This window comes from Astatotilapia calliptera, chromosome 6 (assembly GCF_900246225.1).
Source record: "Astatotilapia calliptera chromosome 6, fAstCal1.2, whole genome shotgun sequence".
NCBI lineage: Eukaryota > Metazoa > Chordata > Actinopteri > Cichliformes > Cichlidae > Astatotilapia > Astatotilapia calliptera.
Window position 1 is genome coordinate 18,483,805 of NC_039307.1, and position 24,761 is coordinate 18,508,565.

Here is a 24,761-nt window from a genome sequence, read left to right on the forward strand (position 1 = left end):
CTTAGGCCGGACATGAAAACGTATTAGTACATGATGACATCACTTGAAAAAATGGCAACCATCATCTGTTTCACATAATATTCATAATGCCAAGATGGCAGAACCATCACATCAGACTTGTACAAACCCTTTATAATTCAAATATGTTATGAGACGAGTTCTGCCCTGGTGAAGGCCAAAATTGCAATTGATTCTACTTTTGTGGGTAAAAAAGGAATAATACATATTTATTAATAACAGCATTTTTATTCATTTAAAAATTACAGAGTAAATTTGCTCAGAGAGAACCAAAAAGAAAACTGAAAATGATTAAATTACTTAAAAGGCTTACATAGTATAGATACTTATAAATAGTATAGATGATATACGGGCATATGATCCTGTTGACGATGTCATACCTTGCTGGCAGTGCCGTGCTGGATCAGGGACGTGACCACCAGTCCTCCCTTAGAATTATCCTCTTCCAAGCAAAGGCCAAGACCTGCATAATCCTGGAATGAGAAGCAACTATGTAAGAAAACAAACTTAAACACAATAATACTCATATGTAAAAAATGACTGTGCCAGTTTTAAGAGGTGTGCTTTAAGATGGGATTTTTTGGCTTTATTAGACAGACAGTGAAGAGTGACAGGAAACCAGAGGAAAGGGGTCGGACAGGTCTGACTAGAACCCGGGCCAGCCGCTCTCAGCCATACAGCCTGCTCATCCAAATTTGCTAAACCGGCACACTTAAGATGGGATTTGAAAGTGTTAAGAGAGTCAGTGTTACAGATGTCTGGTGGGACGGGATTCCAGAGGCGAGGAGCAAAGAAACTGAAGGTTGTAGATCCCAGTGTAGTCAAAAGGGCAGAAGGGACAGTGAGGAGTTCAGAGAGGTACTGTGGAGGGAGGTTATGGATTGCCTTAAAGGTGAGGAGCGGAATCTTGAAATCAATACGACATTTAACCGGGAGCCGGTGAAGCTGCTGAAGGACAGGCGTGACATGACTAATGCAGGGAGGTCTGGTGATGCTCCAAGCGGCAGAATTCTGAACCAGTTGAAGTTTATGAATGAACTTGAGAAGGGAGTTAGAGGATGGCAGTACTATTGGGTATGAGAGATGGATGGAGGCGAATATTGGTACGGAGATGGAAATATGAGACTAGTGAAACCAATAACAGCACGTCTGCAAAATGTGTTTTTGTGATTAAAGTTACATGTTGTTCATTTTGTACAATTACACAGACACTCGTCTATCTATCAAGATTTTGATACAAAAGTACCTGCTATCAGGCTGCCTTTGACACACAAAAATGTGCAACTGCAGTACAGACAACTGACAGTGGTTAGCCAGAGACCTACTGGATGTATTGTACCTGAGGTAGAATAATGTGTTCAATGTCACTGGAGATTTGTCCACAGCCTCCAGTGTCAGTCTGGGAGTCGATCGTGTCCTCACAGTCTTTCCTGAGTCCCTGGACCGTTTCACCTAGAGCTGCTTTATTTCTGGTAAAACAACACCAATGATTCCAGAAGCAGGTTACAAAAACCTTTAGTGTGTAAAACCAAAAAGCAATCATGTTACCTGATGAGAATGATCTTGACTTTACATGGAGCATTACTGATGATGGCGGAGGCATTCTGGTGACTCCGGCCGTACAAAATCTGACCGTTAATCTAGAAGAAACACAGCGTCATGTAGTTCCTATCCAACAACGCCTTTCCCCCTCTATTCACCTCTACATTAATCTTCCTTTCTGTCATCTCCTTCTAACCTCTCCTCCCCCGCCGACTCATCAGCTGCTCCTCTCCCACTACTCTCCTCCTCATCTCTATTACACGGTTGTTCATTACAAAAATCCGGCCCAGCACCAACTATCATTCAAATGGTAATTTGCATGATAAATCTACTGTGCAGGTACTCAACGCTCTCATCCATGTCTCCAACTCCCTTCTATTCTTCTCCTGCTTTAATTTTTGACTTCACTATTTTGTCTCTCTCCAATGGCTCAACCCATTCTTGGAGTCTTCAATCTCACACCATTAATCTGTTAATCCCTACTCACTCATTCTTCCATATTGTTCCCATAGCCTGTCTTCCTTACCTCTAAAAGCTCATCCCCGATCTGTATCCTCCCATCTAAACCAGCGGGGCCTAGAGGGTCTATAGCTGCCACATAGACACCCATACGGGCCCTAGAGTCATCCTTGTTGCCCGTGAGGCTGATTCCCAGGCCGTGAGCTGCAGGGTCCTTCTCTAGCTCAATCATTTGGAGCTTTCCAGACAGACTGCCATAACGCTGAAGCATCTTTTCTAGGACACAGTTAGCAGACAGAAAATTGTTAGGAGAATGATATGATTGTTAAGCCAAAAAAAGTGTGGCAAACTACATGTAATGAGTGACACATGGAGACATGGGGAAAAGCATTACACCCTGGAGGGGAATGTGTGTGGGCTGCTGAATTATGCCTGGAAGGGACTTATTGAGGGTGTTTCTGACTATATACAGCATGATAGTATACACCTTGCGTGCACAACTGTGCAAGGAAAAATGAATATAGAGCAACGACTGTGATTTATATATGCATACAAAGTGTTTCAAACCACTTGTGGCATCATGGGGCAACGCTTTAATGAATGGATTCATATTTTCTTTGCTTGTGTGCATGTGCAAGACACACACAGTTTCCTTCTAATAGTTTTACACTATTTTACTAATCAACAGTATAAAGCACCCTGAAGCTCAAACACACTAGAGCCAGCTCCAGAGTGGGATCCTGATAACCCTAATCCAGGCGAGGTAACATGTCTCATAGTTACGCTCGCAAGAAATAAAACAGTAGATGCAATTTGAATACAGTTTTTTTTTTCCTGCCAAAAAAGAGACAGAAAAAAAATTACTTAGAAACTAAAATGTATTCATACTGAGGAATATTGCTCTTTCAAATGATGCTATTCTTGAATAATATTTCTAAAACTTTTTTTTAGGCTTTAATTTGTTCTTGGTACATTATTTATGCAAACTGGCTTGAAATGCAGGTGGTTTAAGTGTCATATGGCCTAAAGTATGTCCCAGAATTTGACAATTCAACTGTGAGTGTCAGAAAATGTTTATCAGTATTAAAATCTATAATGGATGGGGATGGCACATAGGCTTTTGAGGAGTCTTACTTCTGCCAGAGTCGTCAGCATCTTCAGCTGCTCCTGTGACTGCTGTTGTGAAATTCGTAGGGCTTCTCTGATCCATTCTATCGGATGCTGGTGAAGGTACCTTGGGACAAATTTTGCATTATTGAACAAGGAGAGTTTGAGATGCCTCAGGGGTCCTTCAGGCATAAGTTGGACTACCCCTGAGGCTTGTTCAGTGCGCTTGATAAAGCACTGGGAAATAACTGATGAAGAGGATGAATTAATGAACGCTGTTTTAATGTCAGCTAAAAATAACATGAAAGATGACCAGAATCATGCATTATTTTGCAACTAACTTACAAGTGGATGGAAAAATAACTTCAAAAGAATGCGCTGACTCTATTTAGAGGCATGCATCTCCATCAAAGGCAAAAAACAAAGGGTTTAAACAAACAAGGTAGCTGCGAGGGACTACAAGGGTTCTATGTACAAAAATGCATGTTAATTAAGTTTCTGGAAGTTGGTTTGATGTAAATGCAAGAGTGCTTTTACAGTGTGGCACACTTGTGGTAACACACACACACACACACTCACAGTGCACCAACCTTAAACGGGGTGGGAATGAAGGGGTTTGCAGGGGAAGGAGTAAGGAACAGACCACCAAGGTTCTCTGCTTCCTAGTATCATGTGGGGAAACACAGACATAGCTCTATATCTATGAAAAAAGAAATCCCTGTCTCAAAAAAAACCTCTTTGAAGCTTCCCCATTCCTTTTTGGATTGCTGTGTAGGTGTTAATGACTCATCTATCTATATATAATATAGTGTGCACGAAACATTTTCTATACACTACAGCAACACACAGCTAAATATCAGTAACTGTGTAGGAACACAAAGTGAGAACTTCACAGCTTGTGTTCTCTCCCAGTGAAAACTAAAGATGTGGTCGCAACCTTTAAAAAACATGAAAAGTAGCTACTGCTCTTTAGCTCCAACGAGCAGTACTTCATATTCTAATGGACACGATTGTCTATACTAGAAAAGTAGTGGAAAGCACTATTATATCAAGGCTGGTGTAAATTTGAAATAAGATTTACGTATGCCATTGAAACAGGAAAAACCTTAATGCGAAGCTTAAAATAGGAAGTAGAGCGGTGTTACCCTGCTGCTGTGTGAGTTGGGCAGCATTGTTGGAGTTAGTCTTTCATGGTTGATGAGAGCAGGAGACTGTGGGCGAAACACAAGACGCAGAGTAGGCGTATTATTTTCTATAAAACTGTACACGTAATGCTGAATAATTACTTATTCTGTCAGTCAAATGCATTTTTACCTAATATGCATTGTGTCCACAAGACATAATAATGCAACCCCCATGCACAACGCTGCTGCAACTTCTGGTGGGGCTTTCCAATAGAATATGCATTGCACCTTCGCTTTACTGAGTGTTGAGATTCAATGTGAAAGAATCTGAAGCCTCAGGAGACTCAAATTCATGCATGCATGCCAGAATATACAGAGTCTGCAAGATGCATAAAGCTACCAAAAATCTGCTATTTTTGGTGCTGTACCTGAGATCCGTCTTGTCCAGACTGCACTAGAAAGGTCACAGTGTCTCCAGCTCTGCGGATGGCCTCCACTGCTTGCTCATGGCTGGCACTTCTCAGGTCCACACCACATACCTTAGCAACATCAACAAAATTGCACGTGAATACAATTTCAGATCAGATCAGTGTAGATCTGTTTTTAAAGAACACATTGATCATCTAAAATCCAAGTTGCCTTAAAATAGCCATGCCCATTTATTTGCAATGCTGTCGGCTGTCTTTTTCAAAGAGACAGCTAGTGAAAAATTATATATCAAAATTTCTGACAGTTGACAATTTCTTTTATCTTGCAGTGTTGTACACACAGCTCAAACCTAATACAGCAGAATGGCATGTTTTCCCAGTCTTCACTTCACTTTGGTGAGTGTGTGCCCGTCGCTGCAGCTTCAGATTTCTGTTCTTGGCTGACAGGAGTGGAACCTGACATTAGTCTTCTGCTGCTGCAGCCCATCTGCCTCAACATGACATGTTGTGAATTCTGATGCTATTGTGCTTACAATGTGTGTTTTTCTTTAAGGACAGAGAATTTTTATTTAAGCTACTTTTTTTCTGTCTTTCTGTTTCCTGCAATCAGTCTGACTGCTCTTTTCTGACCTCTCACATCAACAAAGCCTTTCAGTCCACAGAAGTGCTCACTGAATGCTTTTTCAGAAAAAAAATTTCACACCATTCGCGATGAACTCTAGAGACTGTCATCCACAGAAATCCCAGGAGATCAGCAGTTTCAGAAATATTCAAACCAGCCCATCTGGCACCATCAATCAAGCCACAGTCAAAGTCAATTTGACTGTGTTTCCCCATCTGATGTGCGACGTGAACATTAACTGAAGCTCCTGACCTCCATTTGCATGATTTTATGCATTGTACTGCTGCTACATGATTACCTGATTGGATAAATGCATGAATAACCAAGTATGTTATGGCGGAGGGGGGTATAACTGCATTTTATTGTGCAGTCCTGTATTATATAATGACAGTGGAGCTGAATCTTCAATCTTTGACCAATAACAAATAACGGGCTGCTGCGAATAACATTTTATGGGCATTTAAACAACAAATTGGCCATTAGTGTGTCATATTACAATCAAATTGGCACCTTTTAATACAGCAGAGACCACAAACAATATTGAATTCCAGTACCGCATACACAGTATGTATTATATAAATGCATGCTCATGAAGTATGCACAATACATTCTCTCTCTACCACACACAAGCACCACTGGGTACCCAAACACACACACACACACACACACACACACACACACACACACACACACACACACACACACGCACCTCTTTCCTGCAATTTCTGATAACTGCGCCTCCTTCTCTGCTACACACCAACACACATGTCAGTTCCAGGCATTCGCATACCTCCAGTATCCTGTCTCCAGCCCGTAGGGTCCCATTACTTGCTGCCGGGCTGTCTGGGCTGATGTTCTTGATGAAGACTCCCCTCATCATCTCACCGCTGCTCAGTCTTCGGCCCATGCCTCTACCTCCCATTATGCTGATACCTAGGGACTGACCTGGTGCTCGCGTTAGTCGCACACTGAAACACAGAGTGTAACGCAAGAAACATTACCAAACACTGCAGAGAACACTGTTCTAACATTACTTTACGTATCTTAAAAACAGCGATGCATAATTTATCCAATGTGTATTTTTGCTTTTTTCAGTCTCTGCTGCTTAGTGTTGCAGATGGAGATTCAATGATTTAGTTAAATAAAACTTATAGGGAGACACAGAATAGTTGTTTTTTTTAATGAATTTCTTTCTTCTTCTTTTTTATGCAGTGCAATTTTTGTATCAACGCGGGACGCATTCTTTAATGCAATAAATGCAAGCTGAAAATGAAATTCTGTACTGTAGTCGCTTTCTCTAAACCCAAGAAATATGAGCATGTAGACTCTGTTGTGCACCATTAGCACTGCTGTTATCATGACCTGAAGTTGCCTGAATAATCTGAATAATATCTCATGATAATTATTAGATGACAAATTCACTAACCTTTTAGGCTGGTCCCAAGACACTGTAGAAAGAAGCTCCTCCTCCTTTCCTTCTTCTGCACCATCCACCTTTATCTCCACGTCTGGCTTTGATGCCATTCCACCTGTATTAACATTGTCCCTTTTCTCTGCTGTAATGTCTCCATCTTTGCTCTTCAGAGGTAGAGATTTTGCTATCTGCCCGCTGGGGATGAACAAAAAGATTACTTTATATAACAGGTTTTAATGTATGTTTTTGAATGATTATTTTTGTGCTACAATGACTTAAAGTATCTAAATTTACAGGCACCTTTCTGAATATAAAATACAATAGGAGAAGAACAAAATGCCCAACAAAGAAAGAATCCAAATCTGTGGTATAATTGACACGTTTGGGACTATTACCCATGCAGATTTAGACCTCTTAAACTACACACTGTGAATATTTATACACTCCATAATTCTTTTTTTCACATCCATGTGCCCAGTGTATAGCTCCATACCTTTTAAAAAGAGACATATTTTATTTACATACATTATACAACATTTTCTAATTGCAAATGTTTCTATTACATGTTGTTGTTATGTTTACTGTGACTGTATGCACACAAACACAGGCAACCAAATTATGTGACTTTTTGATAAGTGATCTATTGATATAACATGGATTTACAGAAAATGAATGAATTATTCAGTTTATTTATTCATAAAAAATGCCAACTGTTAAGTTGTTATAACTTTCAGAAGTGAGAATCAACATTTTTGTGTTGTGTTATATAAATTTAAATGTTATTTGCTTTTAGTCTGCTGGGAGAAAAACAAACTTTAAGCTTATGATAATTCCCAATCTAACAATCACAAATTAATAATCTAATAAGATCACACAAGCAGAACTGGGGCGCACACTGGTGAGCTTTTTTTAATTAATGACACACTGAGGCATCTGGCCAATTGTCACTTGTGTTTGATGGCCTTGAGAAAATAAACTGATTTAGATGAGATCATGAGGTAGTGCCTCTATGTTTGCCATATGTGTGTGTGTATGTGTATGTGTATATATATATATGCACACACACATATACTGCAAAAGTGGAAGAAAAAGGTACAAAAGCAGAGAATTTTTCATGAATATGTTTAACGGTGGAGGGCTGTAATAAGCACATGGATGTGAGTGATAGTGGTGCTATCTGCACAGCAGGAGCCTATAGCCAGTTAAGTTACAGAAGAGGGCAGAACAAATGGTTCGACCAGGGTTGAAAGAGGAGCGAGGAGAAGGGGGATAGATGCCAGGCAGGGAGGAGAGGGAAAATGAGGTGAAGAGAAAAACACCAGTGCAAGATGACTGAGAGTGCGAAAGAAATGAAAGACAGATGTAAGCACACACAGAGAAAGAAACAAAGACAACACATTGAAAGATAAGAGCGAAGAAAAGGCTGCAGAGAAAAATGGGAGTGAGGGAGGGAGGAGAAAGGCAGAGGTACGAAGACAGAGTGAAAGCAGGGACAGACAGAAGCGAAACAATTCATTTTCGCTGACAGTCAGCACTGAGATCCATAAGCGAACAGCTAAATATAACTCAGAGATTCAACAGTGAGAGAAGCTTTTGCCTTTACAACACAGAAGAATGGAGAAGAGAAAATACGTGCTGGAGGAGACTCACACTGAGCTGGCTGCATTCTGAAAACAATTGTTTCCTCATGGATACGGTTAATTAAAGTGTCAGATCATAATTCAGATCATTAGCATGACTTAAGCAGCTGGGTAACTGAATGATGTGTTACAGTAATAAAACCATAGCTGCTACAGCAATCAAAAGCCTATGGTTAAAGTGTTAAAGAATGTATAGCTATTTCTTAGTCTGAATTCCCTGCAGCAAATGTATCAACTTGTAATAAAACTGGAGCCTTGAAGTCTAATAAACCTTTAGACAGGTTTATCTTGCACTCTGGGAACTGGGAAGGGATTAGGTGACCGTAAATAATAGGCTAAGACCTCTGGCTCTTATATTACCTCGTGTCTGAGGCTGGGCTGATGGTTGGAACTGTGACCGGGTCTTTATGAGGAGTTCTGAAGGATGCAGAAGATCTGATTGAAGTTGGATCGGGAGTTGTGGCTTTAAACTTGAGTGAGGAAGAAAGCTTGAGCATAGACAAAGCCGGGTGACTCGAGGATCCAGCTGGGTCCGCTGCTGGCTCCGGAGAAGCAGTCGCTAGAGTGGGTGAGGAAGAGGGGCTTTCTGTTGCAACTGATGCCAGAGGGGGCAAACACAGTCGAGTACGGTGTTCATCCACCTGGTGGGCTGGGACGTAGGTTATACTGGGGGTAGGGGAATGTGGGAAAAGAAGTGTGGGAACGGGGTGAAAGCATTATAAACATTATTTACTTAAGTTTTATCAACACTGTTTTCTCAGCAGCACATTTGCTTTACTTCTTCACCAAAGAATGAGCAATGGGTTCTTAAGGAATGAAAAACAGTCCCAGTAGTGAGAAATTTCTATAAATCATAAATTAAATATCAGTTGAATAAGACAATAATTGCATTTTATCCACTGAAGTAATGGCAAGTTTTTAAAATGACTCTTATTCACTGCCTTATCAAGATAAGATGAGTTTAGTAACATTTTCATTTCTATAAAGAGGATTTTTAAGCAACCTCCAGCTTAGCTAAGCATAAAGCTCATGCAGGGGGAAACAGTGTGTCCAAAATCCACACAAAAGATAACAGATAAAACAAAATGTGTCAATTAGTTAATTTATTAAAAGAGATTAAGTTATAGATTTTTTGTTTTAAGTTTATAAAGAAGCTAGATGTGGTGACTTCCAGAAGTCTTTAGTTTATTTTCCAGCGTTAATTCTTATGTGATTGCTCAGTGGTATCAAAGCAGGACACGCAAACCAGAGCCAATAAAACTGCAAAGAAATGTGTTACTCGCTGTTTCATTTTGCCAAACAGAAACTGACAAATCATGGCAGTCTTCATGAAATCACTCACTTCTCTCAGGATGCAAATTAACCGCTTCTGCTGTCAAGTAGCTTGGACTATTAGCCAGCTAGCTTGCCTACAAGCATGGAGACATGTCTGAGTCAATTTAGGCTAAAGAATATAGGGGAGAGAGGCTGTTCTCAGAAATTTTGCTTCCTTGTAAGGTGTCCATTTTGTCAAAAAACACTGTACATCCATCATTTTGCCTGGAGACTATCCTGGCTGTCATAGGGAAAAAGTGGGGTACCTCCTGGACAGGTCACCAGTTTATCATAGATAGAGGCTAACGTGGAAAGACGGACAAGCATTCACACTTGCAATCACCTGCAGAAGAATTGCCAATTAACCTAAACCCATGCATGGCTTTGGACTGTGGGAGGCAACTGGAGACAAGAAAACGCCCCACAAACAGGTCCTAGCTAGCCAGTGAATTCAAACCCCAGACCTGCTTTCTGTGAGGCAACAGCACTAACAACAAAAACCCCCACTATTATTCAGACAGTTTTACTTGTTGACAATTTAACATTGAACTGAAGACAAATTAAGCCATATTGATGGACAAATACCACATAATAGCTAAGCAACTAAAAACATACCCTTTTTGTATGTCATACATGAATTTTTTTTCTTTTACAAACTACCTCTAATCCACAACAAAAACTGAAGTTGTCGGTCAAACGATCTTTAGAGCTCTGAAAATACAGACGTGTCCCGTTCCATCTGAAAAATGGAAAAATCTTCTCAGCGTTTTTGTTTTTACATAATCCCAGATCTGCCTAAGCCATGCTGTAAAAGATGTCAAGGACATCATTCAGCCCCCTCCTCCCACTTTTATTTTTCTTCTTTTTACACGGTGTGATGCTACTAGCAGACATGCTTTTTGAATCTGCTGAAAAAGCCAATTTCTATGTTTCATTCAGGGTGGTAGATTGAACACGGTAGTCTACACTAAGCTGTTGTGACTGAGCCATGTGGACAGCCTGTCTTGTCTGAAAGGAGGCAGTTTGATGGTGACAAGCCCTCACCCGTCTATGTGTCTTATTCTGAGGCTGCCAAAGCAACTCATCTGCCTCCACTCGCTCTTAGTTTATCTGAAGTGCTGTTTAGGAGTAGGCAGTGTGAGCACACGGTATGTGTATACTGATGAGTGTTTTTGTGTGTATATGATAGAGAAAGCCAAAACGCGTGTGGGTATTCGTCCGCGTGTGTATTGTGTGCGCATCTATGAGAGGCTCTTTAAAACGTTCTTTTATTCAGAAGCACACTGTTCAAGGTGAGATGAGTGATGAATTATTCAGAGATATTTCCCATAGCAGGAAAAGGTGTTTTTGGAGGTTAGACCATTGAAAGGCTGGTATGTGTGTTAATGTTTGTATGTGTGTGCCCATAAATGCAACACAGAGCGGAAGAGAGAGAGGGAGGGAGAGAGAGAAAGAGAGACTGGGAGAAAGTGAGTGGGTGTTCTGCAGGGCAGTGGGGTGGTGGGGGTGGAGCACATCTCCAATCAGCCAAACAAGCATTGCCAATGTGGAGCCATAACTGCTGATGTTAGAACAAGTAATAATTTATCCAATTTCCCCTTAGGCAATCTTTAAAATTTCATCACCTAATCTAATCTAACATGACTGCACTGCCTCAGTCAGCTATGACTGCAGTGTCAAAAAAAAACAAGGTGGTAATGGAGATCCAAAGTGAGACGAGATCATTTATAGGTGATGATGCGGTCAAAGTCATGTGACTGCAGAGATGATGATATTGATGACATGCTTGTACACATTGCAGATGCAGGCTGTTACATTTTGCATGGGTAGATCTAACATATATGCATGGTAGTCAATTACTTTTTCAGCAGTTGTTCTCAACATTCCCAAAAGACCGTTCCACATTCTCTCCCAACTAATACCTTTGGTTTTCTTGTTTCTCAAAGAAAACTGTCTTTAAACTATGACAGCACGGAAAGTGCACATAAATGCAACGCAAATAATTGCATTAAGTAACTACTGTAACCCACTGGGGTCTCTTCAGTTGGGAAAAACACTCACTTTATAGTTTTGGTAATTGCCTGAGGCCTTGAACCACAAGTTTTAAGTAAACAAACAGTTTTCTTTTTTTAGTGGTGCCTGAAAAACTTTTGAAAATCCGAAAACCTAAATTGTGCATCTGCCTTGTTTAACGAATGTATTAAACCACCTATCACAAAACAAGAAAACACAAATAATTCAGAAAGTGCTTAAAACTAATAATTATATTGTTAGTTATTTGAACGCACATTTTTATACCGAAATCTGAGAACACTGGACTTCAGTCAGAAACGTATCAATTCAAGCGTCACATGTTTTCTCTTTAGAAATGCAAGTAAATAAATGTAATGTGGCATCTTAATCAAAAATAATATTGAATGGTGGATTAAGCTTTACAGAAACATTATGGTAATTAAAAATACTGTTAATTACGGGCAGCTATGACATAAAACTTATATTGGATGGAGCATTGTTTATATCATTAATATACTCATGGGCATTAATAGGTGTTTGTTGATCAATGGTCATGACAATTTGCATATTAATGATCAAGGAACTGACCTCACAGCCCATTGTTCAGTCAGTAGGCTGGTTTCAGTTATTGTGCAAATGTACTGTTTATAAGGTTGGGGAAACCTGCAGTCAGTCACGAGTAACAAAACGTTTCTCCCATTGAAAACGTGAAAACACTACGTCCAGATGAACAGAATGGGATTTACTTACCTGGATGATTGAGCATGTATCAAGATATATTTTAGACATTTTTGCAAACTGAAAATCAAAAAGTGAAAAATATTAAAGCATTCTGATCTTTAATTTAGAACTATGAATATTCCCTTTGGCAGCAACTATAGCCTCAAGTGTTTTTGGGTAAGTCTTTAGTCAGCTAGTTTGCTACACAGCTTGATCTGGGCAGTTATCCCAATCTTCCTGACAGGGTTCTCAAGCTCTTTCAGTCATCTTCAATTTTCTACACAAATGCATATGTGGGCTGAGCCAGAACTTTGGTTTGATGATTCCACGACTGCCCTGTACTTGACCTGAAGCCAGGCTAATGCTGCCTCGGCTGTATGCCTCCGTTCATTGTTGTGCAGAAAGGTAAGTCGTTGCACCAAACTAAGATCACTTACACTTGGAACCTCTCTGTTGTGTATGCATACACTACATACTCAATAACTGAGAATGATAAAACCATAAAACATATTTTAGACATTTTTGCAAATGGAAGATCAACAACTAAAATCTCGCACAAACATTTTCTGATCTTTAATTTAGAAATATGAAGGAATCCCTCTGGCAGCAGTTTATAGCCTCAAGTATTTCAGATTTTAGGGTAAGTCTAAGTTGTACGCTGGATTGCTACACAGCTGGGTCTGGGCAGTTATCCCATTTTTTCTGGCAGATTTCTCAAGCAACTTCAGTCGTCTTGAACTTTCTCCACAGATATTGAAGTGGTTTTAGGCTAAACTTAAAGACTGTCCTTGACCTGACCTGAAACCACACTAGTGCTATCATGGCTGTCTGTTTCAGATCATTGTTGAGCAGAAAGATGAATCACTGCCCTAAACTCAAGTCACTTACATTTGGAACATCTCTGTATTTAGCTGAGAAGCACACACAGCGTGTTGCCTTGTCACTGGTTTTAGACAGTTGATAAGTAATAAGCAGTGCTCAACAGAGATGGTGCTTAGAAATGTGCAGGAGAATCATCCCAGACAATCTTGTTCCTTTAGTCCTCTAAATACCCCTTGTGGGAGGTTGTATGCGTTTTAATCAAGAGTGCCTTCAATCTTGCTGCTGTATCATAAAAGCCTGTTCTCCACAAAGGACTTCTGAAGCTTTGTTTGAGTGACTTTGGGATTCCTTTTATCTGTATGACACTGACCCAACTTTGGATGAAGCAAAAATAATCTGCTGTACCTGACCACAATTTGGATGTGATAGTAAAGATTTTGTAAATGCAGAAAAATTCTAATGTAATTTAAAAAATGTACAGTTCTAAAAAAATCCCTGTACATCCCAGAAAGATGATTCTGTTCATCTGGACGTATCAACTTTTTGATATTTCTTTACCTGGATGATTGAGCAAGCATCAAGACTTTTTTGTGCCTTTTACACTGTGCAAAAATATTAAAACATCAAAATAAGCAATTCAAAAAATACAGTTATTGTAATTTGGAGTAAAATGAAATAAAAAGTAATCTCAAAAAGCTGTACTGAATGTAATGTAAAAAAAAAAAAAGACAGCTAAATCAAGTGAAGCTAGCTGCCATGGGTAGCTTTAGGCTTTAAAATAAAGTGTAAAAAAGTGTGAAAAACTAAACATGTAGTTATTGATTTTTTTCCCCGTTTCTTTTATTATTTATAGACGTTATAAAACAACGATGTAGCTTCCAAACCTGACAAATGAAGCCTGTGTGAAAGTGTGTTAAACCTGCTACCTGAAGTCTACAAGATGACATCAGCTGTAGTTGCAATACACTTTCAGTCTTATTAAAGTCTGCAGGAAAAGTGTAGAAGCTTATTTCTGTTAGTGAAAGAAATAAGCAGAACAGCAATGTCTGTATTTCTTAGGTTTTGTGTATACTTTAGGTGAGTCGTTTTTAGGGGTAAAAAAAAAAGAGTAGCACTGTCCACTCAGGTGTTTTTACTTCTCATGGATGACCTGCACTGGGGACTGTGTGGGCATGTGTACTAGAGCATGTGCTTGACTATCGTAATGATCTGACAGTTTTGCTACATTAAGGTTGAGAAGCTACATCTTCCTCAATTCCAGAGGTTCTTTTGCGGTGACTTAGCCCAGTTTTAACTTGAATAGAGGTCTAATTAGCCATATTGAATATATTTTTGTGAGTGCTCTTTAAAACGAGATAATTTGGCATTTCACAAGAACAATGGCTCTTTGTTTTTATGAAAATGTCCCAGTAGGTCACTGTACCACAAAATACCTAACACCCCACCTGGAGCAAGAAACTGAGACAGCTTGATACAAGTAGTTCATTTTTTCATTTGCACCTGGGATATTTCTGCTGTAAGATCAAGTCTTCTCTTTTTTTTGTCAAGAGACCTTCAGAAATGTAATTAGTTTCTTAATATACTTACTCTACTCGAGCCACAATCGTCAAAATAATTTTGCAAGCACAATTACTAAGTATAAGAAATCCAAAGGTTCAAGCAGCACTTGAAACACTGTAAAGGATGTAAACAATACTGCACAGCCAGTCAAACAGTGTGTTTGTTTAGGGATTAAGGATTCTTGAGAAAAAAGGGGTTCTGTTATGTACAGTAAAAAAAAAAAGCCCTAGAGTGCTTTAGCACTTTTGTTGAGCTTGACCATGTTTTCTGGTGGGCTGCGGGGATGTGACTGTCTCCTTACCTCATTTCTGGACCTATGACGGAGTGCCTGCGGAGCATGGCCCTGGCCTTGGCGCTGGTCAGGTTGGAGGTAGATTCTCCATTGATGGCCAAGATGGCGTCCCCCACCCCGAGCCTGCCATCCTGGCTAACAGCCCCCCCCTGGACCACACTGCGCACCAGCATGCCTGAACCGTCCTTGATAGCACTCACTGTCATCCCTGCCAACACGCACATTAACACACACACACACACAAGCACACAAAAGCACAGGTGAACGGAGGGCTGGCTAAGGCTGCTTTGAATGCATGCCAAACAGAGAGACAGTCGCCCAAACAAACACCTGACAGTGGTATAATCAGCATAATCAAGACAGACACTAGGCAGATTAGCACACAAACATGGCTACAAATGCTTGACATTTACACAGCATCATCCCTCACAGTCACACCCACAAAAGGTGCACAAAGACCGTCATGCGCACTCACATCCACAGAGGGCAGAGGGCACAGGTGACTGACGAGTAACACATGCCTGTCACATAAACACCCGACTTTGGCATTATCAGTTTGGACACTAGGAGGATTACACAAACACTTCATTAATGCAAACAGACAGAAGCAGGTAAATCAGGCGTCCACACACACGCACGCCCATGCACGCACATACACAAACCACAGAAAGGGAAGCCAGCCAGCCTGCAACGAATTAGGCAGTCTGGTCTATAGCTGCTGGCGTACTACGTTGCTATCTAACTACAATCCACAACACTATGGTCGTACATAATTTGAAATTCGTCAAAGAAATGACTTTGTGCTTATTTTTCATCATATAAATAGTTTATTGTCTTTTTCTTATTACATTCAAATTACAATACAATCATAGTGCATGGAATACAGTCAACAGAAGACATAGCTACCGATTTTGACAGGACAAACAGAAGACACATGTTTTAAAGACATTCAAAGAAATTATGGTGAATGTTTTAAACGTGCTCAATACTATGACACTCTAACCAGACAGATTTAAACATTACAAACTCTGCCAAAACAATGCTTAAAATACGTTACGGTAAAATCCAAATGAAATATTCTACATGGAAATCTAAACCTCATCAAAAAGTAAGTCAAACAAATTCACACCAACTGGTTCACGCCAGGAATAAGCAACCACTTAATTGGCTGTTTATCGTCATGTTTTAGATGAGCAAGGCAAGAAAAAAACCCTTTTCACACCATCAAACCTTTTTCTTTGACAACCTGCTCTAAAGAATATCCAAACTCTAGCCCGAAGCAGCCATATACGGTATGTGCATGTCTCACTTGGGTAAAAAGTCATAGTCATGGATCGCATTGCACATGGCACCTATTGGAAAAGTTGGTAAAGTAGCACAAAAAATGTTGCACTACATTACCATTGCTCATAAAAATAAGTCCATATTCAGGCCTTATGGATAAACACTGTAACCCTGTCTCTGCTGAGGCTTTTGCCTCAGATCAAACATATGTAAATTCACAAAACCAGAAACAAACTAAATATGCAAACCCTCCATACTTGGATATCCAGAAGACAGAACTTCAATAAATATCTCAGTAAGAGGATCTACAATATTTTTAAACAGGTAAAAACCAAAGAATACAGTGGTGCAACACACAGACACAGACTGTAGGTTATGACCTTGATATTCTCTACCTGTGAACATTTGCATAATTTCAAACTTTCACACACATACACACACACATACTCACACACATAGTGTGGTGCCTTATTAGCACGTTTGGAGAATACAAATGACTTTGTTTCCTTATACTTTGCATAGAGCAGAACTGCTTTGCACTCTTTGTTCGCCTCCTGTGTTTGAAGAGCCAAACATCAGACTTTCTCTTGGAGCAGTTAAGACAATGCAGTCTCAAAACTGGAGTATAAAAAATATAATCATATATTAGGATCAACATTCAAATTAATATGTCATTTATTAAATCAATGTTACGTTTTCATTCTCTTTTACGCCACTTCATTGCTTCGTACCTCAAACACACACACACACACACATGCGGTACACACACGGATCATATTTTTCTCAGGAATGAGGAACACATTGCTTCATCATTCCTCTTCAGGGCAGTCGTCATCACCGCCTCCTATTAGTGTCATTATCGCCATGCCTGCGATGTACACACACCAAGACAGCACCACCATGAGAAAGACGGAGAACATACCAAGGCTACGATTGCCCCGCACAACAGTGATTGTCCTCTCAAAGCTGGTGCGGGGGGGCAGAGGTGGCGGCTGCTGCATGTCGTCATCGTCCATGTTGGTGAAGCGATGATGCAGCTGGTGTTCCAGAGAGAGAGAGAGAGAGAGAGAGAGAGAGAGAGAGAGAGAGTGACAAGGGGGCATGGGTGAGTGAGAGCATAAAAGTGTGTTTTCATGCTAGTGAACAATAATACAGCACAGCTCCACGCTAACAACGACAGTGTTAACAGATTTATATTCATAAACTTTTCAGTGTTCAAGTTTGGCACACTAGCAGTCTAACATCTTTTAAAACAACTAAACACAAAGTGAAGTGGAGGCTGATCGAAAGGTCAATAATTTTGCAGGCGTTTGGTGAATGTTTTGTCCTAGACACCAAATTGTTTGGGTGATTCATCCAGTAAATGGGTGAAAAATGACCTGCTGGTGGTGTTAATGACATAGTCACACAATCATCAAATCATCTGAATCTGTCATGATTGTTGGTGTCAGACAGGTATTTAGGAAACTGCTACTACTGGGGTTTTCCCACATAGCATCTCTGGGGTTTATAGATAATGGTCAGACAATGAGAAAATATACATACATATATATATATATATATATATATATATATATATATATATATATATATATATATATATATATATATATATATATATATATATATATATATAAAATATATATAGAATATAAGGAGATATAGGAGGAGTGGCAGTTCTCTGTGTGAAAATACCTTTTCAAGCCAGAGGTCATAGGAGAATGGCCAAGCTCATAGGAAGGCCACAGCAACTCAAATAACCACCCATTACAACCAAAGTATGCAAAAGACAAGAATGGAGAACATTTTAAACCTTGGAGAAGATGGCCTTCTGCAGCAGAAGGCCACACTGGGTACCCCTCCTGTCAGCCAAGAACAGGAAACTGAGACTTCAGTTCACATAGGTTCACCAACAGAAGACTGGAAACATGTTTCCTGGTTTAAGGAGTCTCGATTTTTGCTTTGACATTCAGATGGCAGGGTCAGAATTTGGTGTAAACATCACGAAAGGTCCACCCTGCCTTGATTAATTGAGATCTAACTGTATGGGGTATTTTTTAGTACCAATTAAGCATAATTTAAAACTCACATCCTTCCTTGAGTATTATCACTAATCATGTCCATCCCTTGATGATCACAGGGTAACTACCAATCCAACCTGGTGCTGGAAAGGTTTACCTAATCTAGTGTCCGTGAGTATATGCAGCATCTTTAATGGGACTCAGTTCAGTAAAGACACTTAATATCACTAAGAACCGATGTCAACCTGACAGTGGTGTCTGAGAAGAAATGAAATGGACCCTTCACAGCCAACACCATCAAGACTTCAACAAGGAATTGTGTTGTAAAGATAACCTGGCACTGAAATGTGAAATTATCATTACCACTACCAGCATTCTTGTATGACACAGTAATTATTTCAAAGAGCTATTACTGTAACTCTCTGTGGTTGAGGCCTTTGGAGTTACTCTTAAATGTAAAACACGCAGAAAGTTCGAGTTTTAATGTCCCCTTGGGCACTTCACAAAGAAAAACGGCAACAAAGACATCTTCTTTGAATCTTTACATAAAGTAAAAGCAGCACTGAAGTTCTGAGGCTACCTTTTGCAACAAGCCCATCTTTGATGAAAACACTGACACTTGCTCCAAGTCTCTTGTGTGTGTGCGTGAGCCTGAGACAAAACTCTATGTCCTTGTGTTCGACCATGTGCCAAAGCTGTGCAAGCAGTAAGCACTTTTCATTGAGAGGCAATTGTTGGTAATTAAGCAAAGTAGAGTACAAAAGGCCAGCTCAATAGGACTGAGCTGCGGCCACAATGCAGGAACAACTCTGTGACACCGAGTACTTTTCTCTATCCCCAACCCAGTAATACTGATACAGCCAGGTCTAATCTCCCCACTATAGAATGTGAATGAAGCGAACACACACTGACATGGTAATCTCCTTCAGAGCAACTAAAATGGCTACCCACAGAATCTCAGGTTTGCATGGTAATGAGCAATGTTTCCTCTGTGACAGATTACAGCTCCAGACCACCGCAGTTTCACTGTATGTGTCACTGCAAATATGCAAATACTATGCAAATACTGCAAGTATGCAAATACTTATTGACAAGCATCCTGAAAGGATTTTGCTTATGATTATACAAAATATTATTAAGATCAAGGACCAAATAACACATTTTAAACTTTATTTAAAATTGTATTTAATCCAGACACATAATAACCAGACAACCTCTTCTGCTTTCTGCTGACAAATAAATAAATGTGCAAATACCCCAAACATAGACAAACTCTACCTCTCTATTATTTTTCTACCCCATAAAGTGTGCAAAAAGCATTTATCAAGTACTGTCCAATGGCAGAAATATCATTTTATGACTGGTGCTAATTTTGTTTAGCTGAACATACCGTGTAACACAGCTGACTGGTGCTGTTGTCCTCTGAGTTTGAAGCGGTGGCGTTGACGTTAGCCTCGGCTGCTTCAGCTACCAGGCTGACCTGAGTGTGGCTGTCATTGTCGTCGCAGGAAGCCCGTGTGCTCCTCTCTGAGATGGGAGTTAAGCCACCGCACAGTTCCAGCTGAGAATACAATATTCAAAAGTTGAAATTTAGGACTTTGAAAAAATAAAGGCCAAAGTAGCTGTGTTGCTTTAAAAGTAAATTTGCATCGAAGCAAACAGGCTAAAGGGGGTGACTATAAATTAGACACCCTGTACTCCTCTCCCCTTCTGTCCATCTGTAGAGTGGTCGAGCATTGTGTTTATCTCTCAGCAGCATTAAAAATTCAGAAGGCCTGTAACTAGATTCTCTCTTCCTTGTTACTAAGCCACAGTCCACAACAAAAAGGAGAAGACATAAAGTGCTTATTAAGAGAAAACACACATGCAAGTAATGATCTTGCATATCTCTGTAAATTATAATACATTTTATTATACATTGCCAAACTGATAAAGATTTAATGAAGTCATAACAGTAAAATAAAATATCTTTTGAACTGAAAGTATGTTTTGAATGTGCAATGTGTGATAATGAATACGACTCAGAATACAAGCACCTAACCATGCAGCAGCCTCGCAAACATTTGAGAACGTAAAGAGCTCAATGAATTTGAGCGTGGAACTTTAATGAGATGCCACCATTGCAACAAGTCAGTTTGTGAATTTTGTGCTATCCTAGCTATTCCACAATCAACTGGAAGTGGTATTACTGCAAAGTGGAACACTGTATACAGTTACAGAGTTGCTTTGCCAGGTACTGAGACTCATATTGTGTAAAAGTCACCAAGGTTCAGCTGATTTAGAAATGTCAGACTTCCAAACCACCTTGTTCATTAACATCAGCACAAAAACTACGTGCTGGAAGCTTCATGGCATGGGTTTCCATGGTCAAGTGGCTCCTGTAGGTGTGATGCTTCTGTGTTTAATCTATGTAAGTACATCACAACCACAAACCTCCTAAAATCCTCTCTAAAAATGTAAATACACCATGCGTGGATGCAGCATGCAACGATTATGATTGGTACCTTCACTTAACGTATAATGGAAAATCATACACAAACATACAGCCACCTGTGTAGGCTACACTAAAGACTCTGAATATAAATTAGCCATAATGTGTAGATGGCCCAATACTTTTGTGTATATGCCATGTAAGATGTACCATACCATTTATTATGGAAGGCAACATCTTACATGGCACACTGTCTGGTAAACTTCCATATACTTGGACCATTATGATAAATAATGTATAATAAAGTATTTGCAGGATTAGCTGTAGGTGACGATCTAATAAGCCGTTTATTCATACACAGTTTGCTTTTGACTTTATCACAGCATACAAGTTAGCTCCAATGCAATATTACTAAACATTTTTAGCAATCAAAATTTTAAAATCTTCCAATATTGCTTGTAATATTACTACTTTGAGAGGCCCAACAGTAAAACATTAGTTAGGCGTTTTACTTATTTTGCATATTTTTATTTTTATTATGTTTGGTATATCGTCCTGGGCACAAACAACGCAAATATGTGGCAATCCTGAGAACAGACTATTTCTTTCCATGCAGTGTCATGTTGAACTGGACATTATAACCCAGGATTAAACTCAAAAAGCTTTAGTTTTGGCAGGTAGTATTTAACCTTGCTCCTGCTTTTAGCTTTATGTTTAAATCATATATATAATCAGCTTGCTCAAAATGATCACACTTTTCTTTCACTAAGTTTGCAGTTTGTAGTCTTTTCAGTTGGTTTGCTTTTAAATATACTTAAGATTAAAAAGCCTATATTTCATTAATCATTTACTGTTTTATAGGGCAAAGGGGTGTACTTGAATTTTTATGTATACTGTACAGTAATAAAAATCATAAATCCTCATGATTTATCTGCACATACCGGCAGAGGTTTGGCAACACCAATGTGGACAGGGCCATAGCCTGTGGACTTTAGGACATGCACAGCATAATCCAGGCTGGAGCCTTCTAGGTCAGTTTCATTGACAAACATGAGCCGGTCCCCAGGAAGGAGGCGACCGTCCCGATCGGCTACACCTTCAGGCACCAAAGACCGGATTACCAGAACTGTTTTAGAAGCATCTTCTGGATCCTAGATTTAAACCGAAAGAAGAAAGATTTGCTCAAATATGCATAGAAAATTAAAGTTAAACTAGAAAAATGAGAAGATGAGGCGTAAATGCAGGTAAACAAAGTGACGAGGGCTTAATTAACACATGAAAAGCAAAAGCATTGGTTAGCTTCACAGAAGGGAAACCAGCTACAGTTGCTTTTTCTTTATAGCTTGAAAGCTTTTGAAAGGATTGATTTTTTGTTGTGTAAAAAGGTTTCATTATCTAACATTTAAATAGAAACCGTCAGGGCACTTCAACGTGTTGGTGATTTAGAGCACAAAAACACAAAATACAAAAATCTTCCCTACAGAATACAGAAGTCAACTCCTCCATATTCACTGAGAAACTCGAACACTGATATTCTTAGACTGCAGCCTATTACAGCCAGTTCTATTTGTAGAAAGGCTCAGAGGCATGTCTCTGACCTGATAGTCCAGGATACTGAAGCCCAGGCCCGACTCTCCTTTCTCCAGCTCGACCACCTGAGCCTCTCTCTCCCACATGGCCAAAGGAGGTGACATGGGGGGCACGCCACGCTTGGTGATGTCCTCAGCTGTAGGACAGGGAATGACACAACCCTGGTCCAACTGGAACAAACGGAAAGAAGAGAGACAGCAGAAAATGTAGAATGATTTACAGCTGTAGAGCACATCAGTTTCTTTTTCCATGCTGATCTACTGTTATTCATGCTGTTTTCAAGTTAAAGGATTTCAATATTAAATCTACTCCTCTCAGTTTACCGCCTCTTCAGGCTGTCCCTACCTTATCATTGAACCCAGCCAGCAGCTCTTTCAGGCTGAGACAGACATCATCATCGTCTTCCTCATCACTGTTGGGAACTGAAGGGGGTATAATGCGAGCGCACACAAGGTATACGTGCACTGGCAGCTCCTTCAAAATACTGACCACCTCCTTGTGTGTCTCTCCGATGAGAGGAATTCCATTCACCTGCCAGCAAGATACATAAAAATTACAAATTATTTCAAAAATACATGTTCTCGAAGTCAGGGATTGGTTGAGTCGTGTTTGTAGCTTTTAAAAAAATGTGCTCTTTACTGTGCTGTGTACCCAAGGTTAAAGATGCTGTGTGTGAAAATGTTTTCCCATAAAGTGCTGGCTGCAAATCATCTGACGTTTGTGTATATCCCTAACTGCGTTTCTCTGTGCATGTGTGTGAGCATACTTGGCTGAAATTTCTGTTTTGTGAATCAAGGAGAAATTGCTGGCTGCAGTACATCGAGTCACAGCAGAAACAATTAAAGCTGGAAGCAATAACCCAACCGGGTGAAGCTCATTTAAAAACAGAGATGAACAATGGCTTTGGCATCACTTAAGCCATGGGAAGGAGATCAAAGGGTCGAGCTGCGTCACAGATGTCGGTTTGTCCCCACAAAGATATGAAAGACAATCTGGAGTGTGTCTATAAAGCAGCGTAAAGCAGCTATAATTCATCCAAGAGTTCATCCGACTCCTCATCATAATGAGTGATACATGTGAGGGGACCTGTCCCCTGAGAAGTGGATATGCCGTGTTTGGGTTTACATTTTCGTTTTAATTCCTAGATTCATTCCTTTTTTCTTTTTTTTAACGCGTTTGCCTTTCCCCCCAATTTGTTCCAGATTGCAGGTTTCCCCAAGTCGAAGTCTGAGTTAATTAACCCTGAGATGGGAAACGCAAAAGTTTCAGGCAGCTGATCAATCAACTCTGACTATGTTGATCCAGATTTATGTGGGTGTGTGAGTAATGAAAGACAAAAACAAAAAACCCTCATCAGTGAAGGTCTTATGGCATGTTTTACCATGGCAACATGTAGTAAATTTAGACTGTGAAATTTATCTTAAGGAGAAAGGAGTTAATAAGTTATATTTATTAGATTCTAGCCAGTGTAGGCCCGTCGTTTAAACATTTCTTCACTTTTCTTAACGGATGGCATTGCTGAAATCCTTCTTGACTACTGTAGCTTACATTTAATACATGTTTTTTTAATTGATGTATTTTGCAGTAACCTGATGAGGATAAAATGCAAGTGGCAGCAGCTGACAGTGAAAAACACTGTGGCACTGATACTAGTGTTGGTCTAGTGCCGGGCTGCACACGCTGCTGATTGGACAGGAGCCTGCCAGTCCAACCCAGCAATAAGGGGATTTACGTGGTTGCTGAAGTATTTGTTTTAGATTTGAAAAGCAGTATAATGTGAGCAGGTGGCCTTCAATGCCTTTTGATTTGGTTTATGTATGCTACAAGCAGAAACTCGAATGATACAGTTTAAGGTTGGATGTAGATACTAGTTACAGTTAATGTTCAAGGTGCTTGTTACTGCCTGAGGCTGAGACATGTTTCTCACACACACATACATACACACACGCACACACACACCTACACACACACTTTAGTTGTCCTTTTGTTTAGAGACATTAGCGAAAAAGATGTGGTTTTGGGCAGAGAGTTGATTGTGTTTACTTTCTATTTTCTTTTGCTGATCTGGAAACACCTACAGGCCATGTTGTCCCTGTAGTTTGTTTCCAAGTCATTTTTTGATTCTTATATCTTGTGGTTGAGCAATAAATATCCTTAGTGAAACTGACAACATCTGGTTCTGTGTCGCTTCTCTCCAATCTAGCTGAGCCATAGCGACCATATAAGAAGGTGGTGGTATTCCTAATTCAGAAAACACTTTTAAAAGTAATGCAATTCACTACACCCGTACTACACACCGTGACCTTATAAAACAGCTGGTGAGTGTATGTTATCATTACCACTTTATTAATCTTTAAAAG

General features: G+C 39.8%; 1 protein-coding gene across 4 annotated transcripts in view; it reads right to left on the reverse strand.

The window, feature by feature from the left end:
* LOC113024115 (multiple PDZ domain protein) overlaps window positions 1-24,761 on the reverse strand; it is a 46,363-nt gene that overhangs the window by 13,060 nt on the left and 8,542 nt on the right. For 3 of the 4 annotated variants that reach the window (XM_026170821.1, XM_026170819.1, XM_026170818.1), the window contains exons 15-31: window positions 22,747-22,932; window positions 22,410-22,571; window positions 21,753-21,962; window positions 19,771-19,941; window positions 17,282-17,396; window positions 15,085-15,283; window positions 8,715-9,020; window positions 6,727-6,909; window positions 6,091-6,268; window positions 4,679-4,789; window positions 4,272-4,337; window positions 3,717-3,788; window positions 3,154-3,253; window positions 2,087-2,295; window positions 1,567-1,658; window positions 1,358-1,487; window positions 399-491 (exon numbers count right to left, since the gene is read on the reverse strand). In XM_026170821.1, coding sequence (XP_026026606.1) covers window positions 399-491; window positions 1,358-1,487; window positions 1,567-1,658; window positions 2,087-2,295; window positions 3,154-3,253; window positions 3,717-3,788; window positions 4,272-4,337; window positions 4,679-4,789; window positions 6,091-6,268; window positions 6,727-6,909; window positions 8,715-9,020; window positions 15,085-15,283; window positions 17,282-17,396; window positions 19,771-19,941; window positions 21,753-21,962; window positions 22,410-22,571; window positions 22,747-22,932 — 2,583 coding nt within the window. The remainder of the gene's footprint in view (window positions 1-398; window positions 492-1,357; window positions 1,488-1,566; window positions 1,659-2,086; window positions 2,296-3,153; window positions 3,254-3,716; window positions 3,789-4,271; window positions 4,338-4,678; window positions 4,790-6,090; window positions 6,269-6,726; window positions 6,910-8,714; window positions 9,021-15,084; window positions 15,284-17,281; window positions 17,397-19,770; window positions 19,942-21,752; window positions 21,963-22,409; window positions 22,572-22,746; window positions 22,933-24,761) is intronic. The other variant, XM_026170820.1, reaches the window with a different exon arrangement.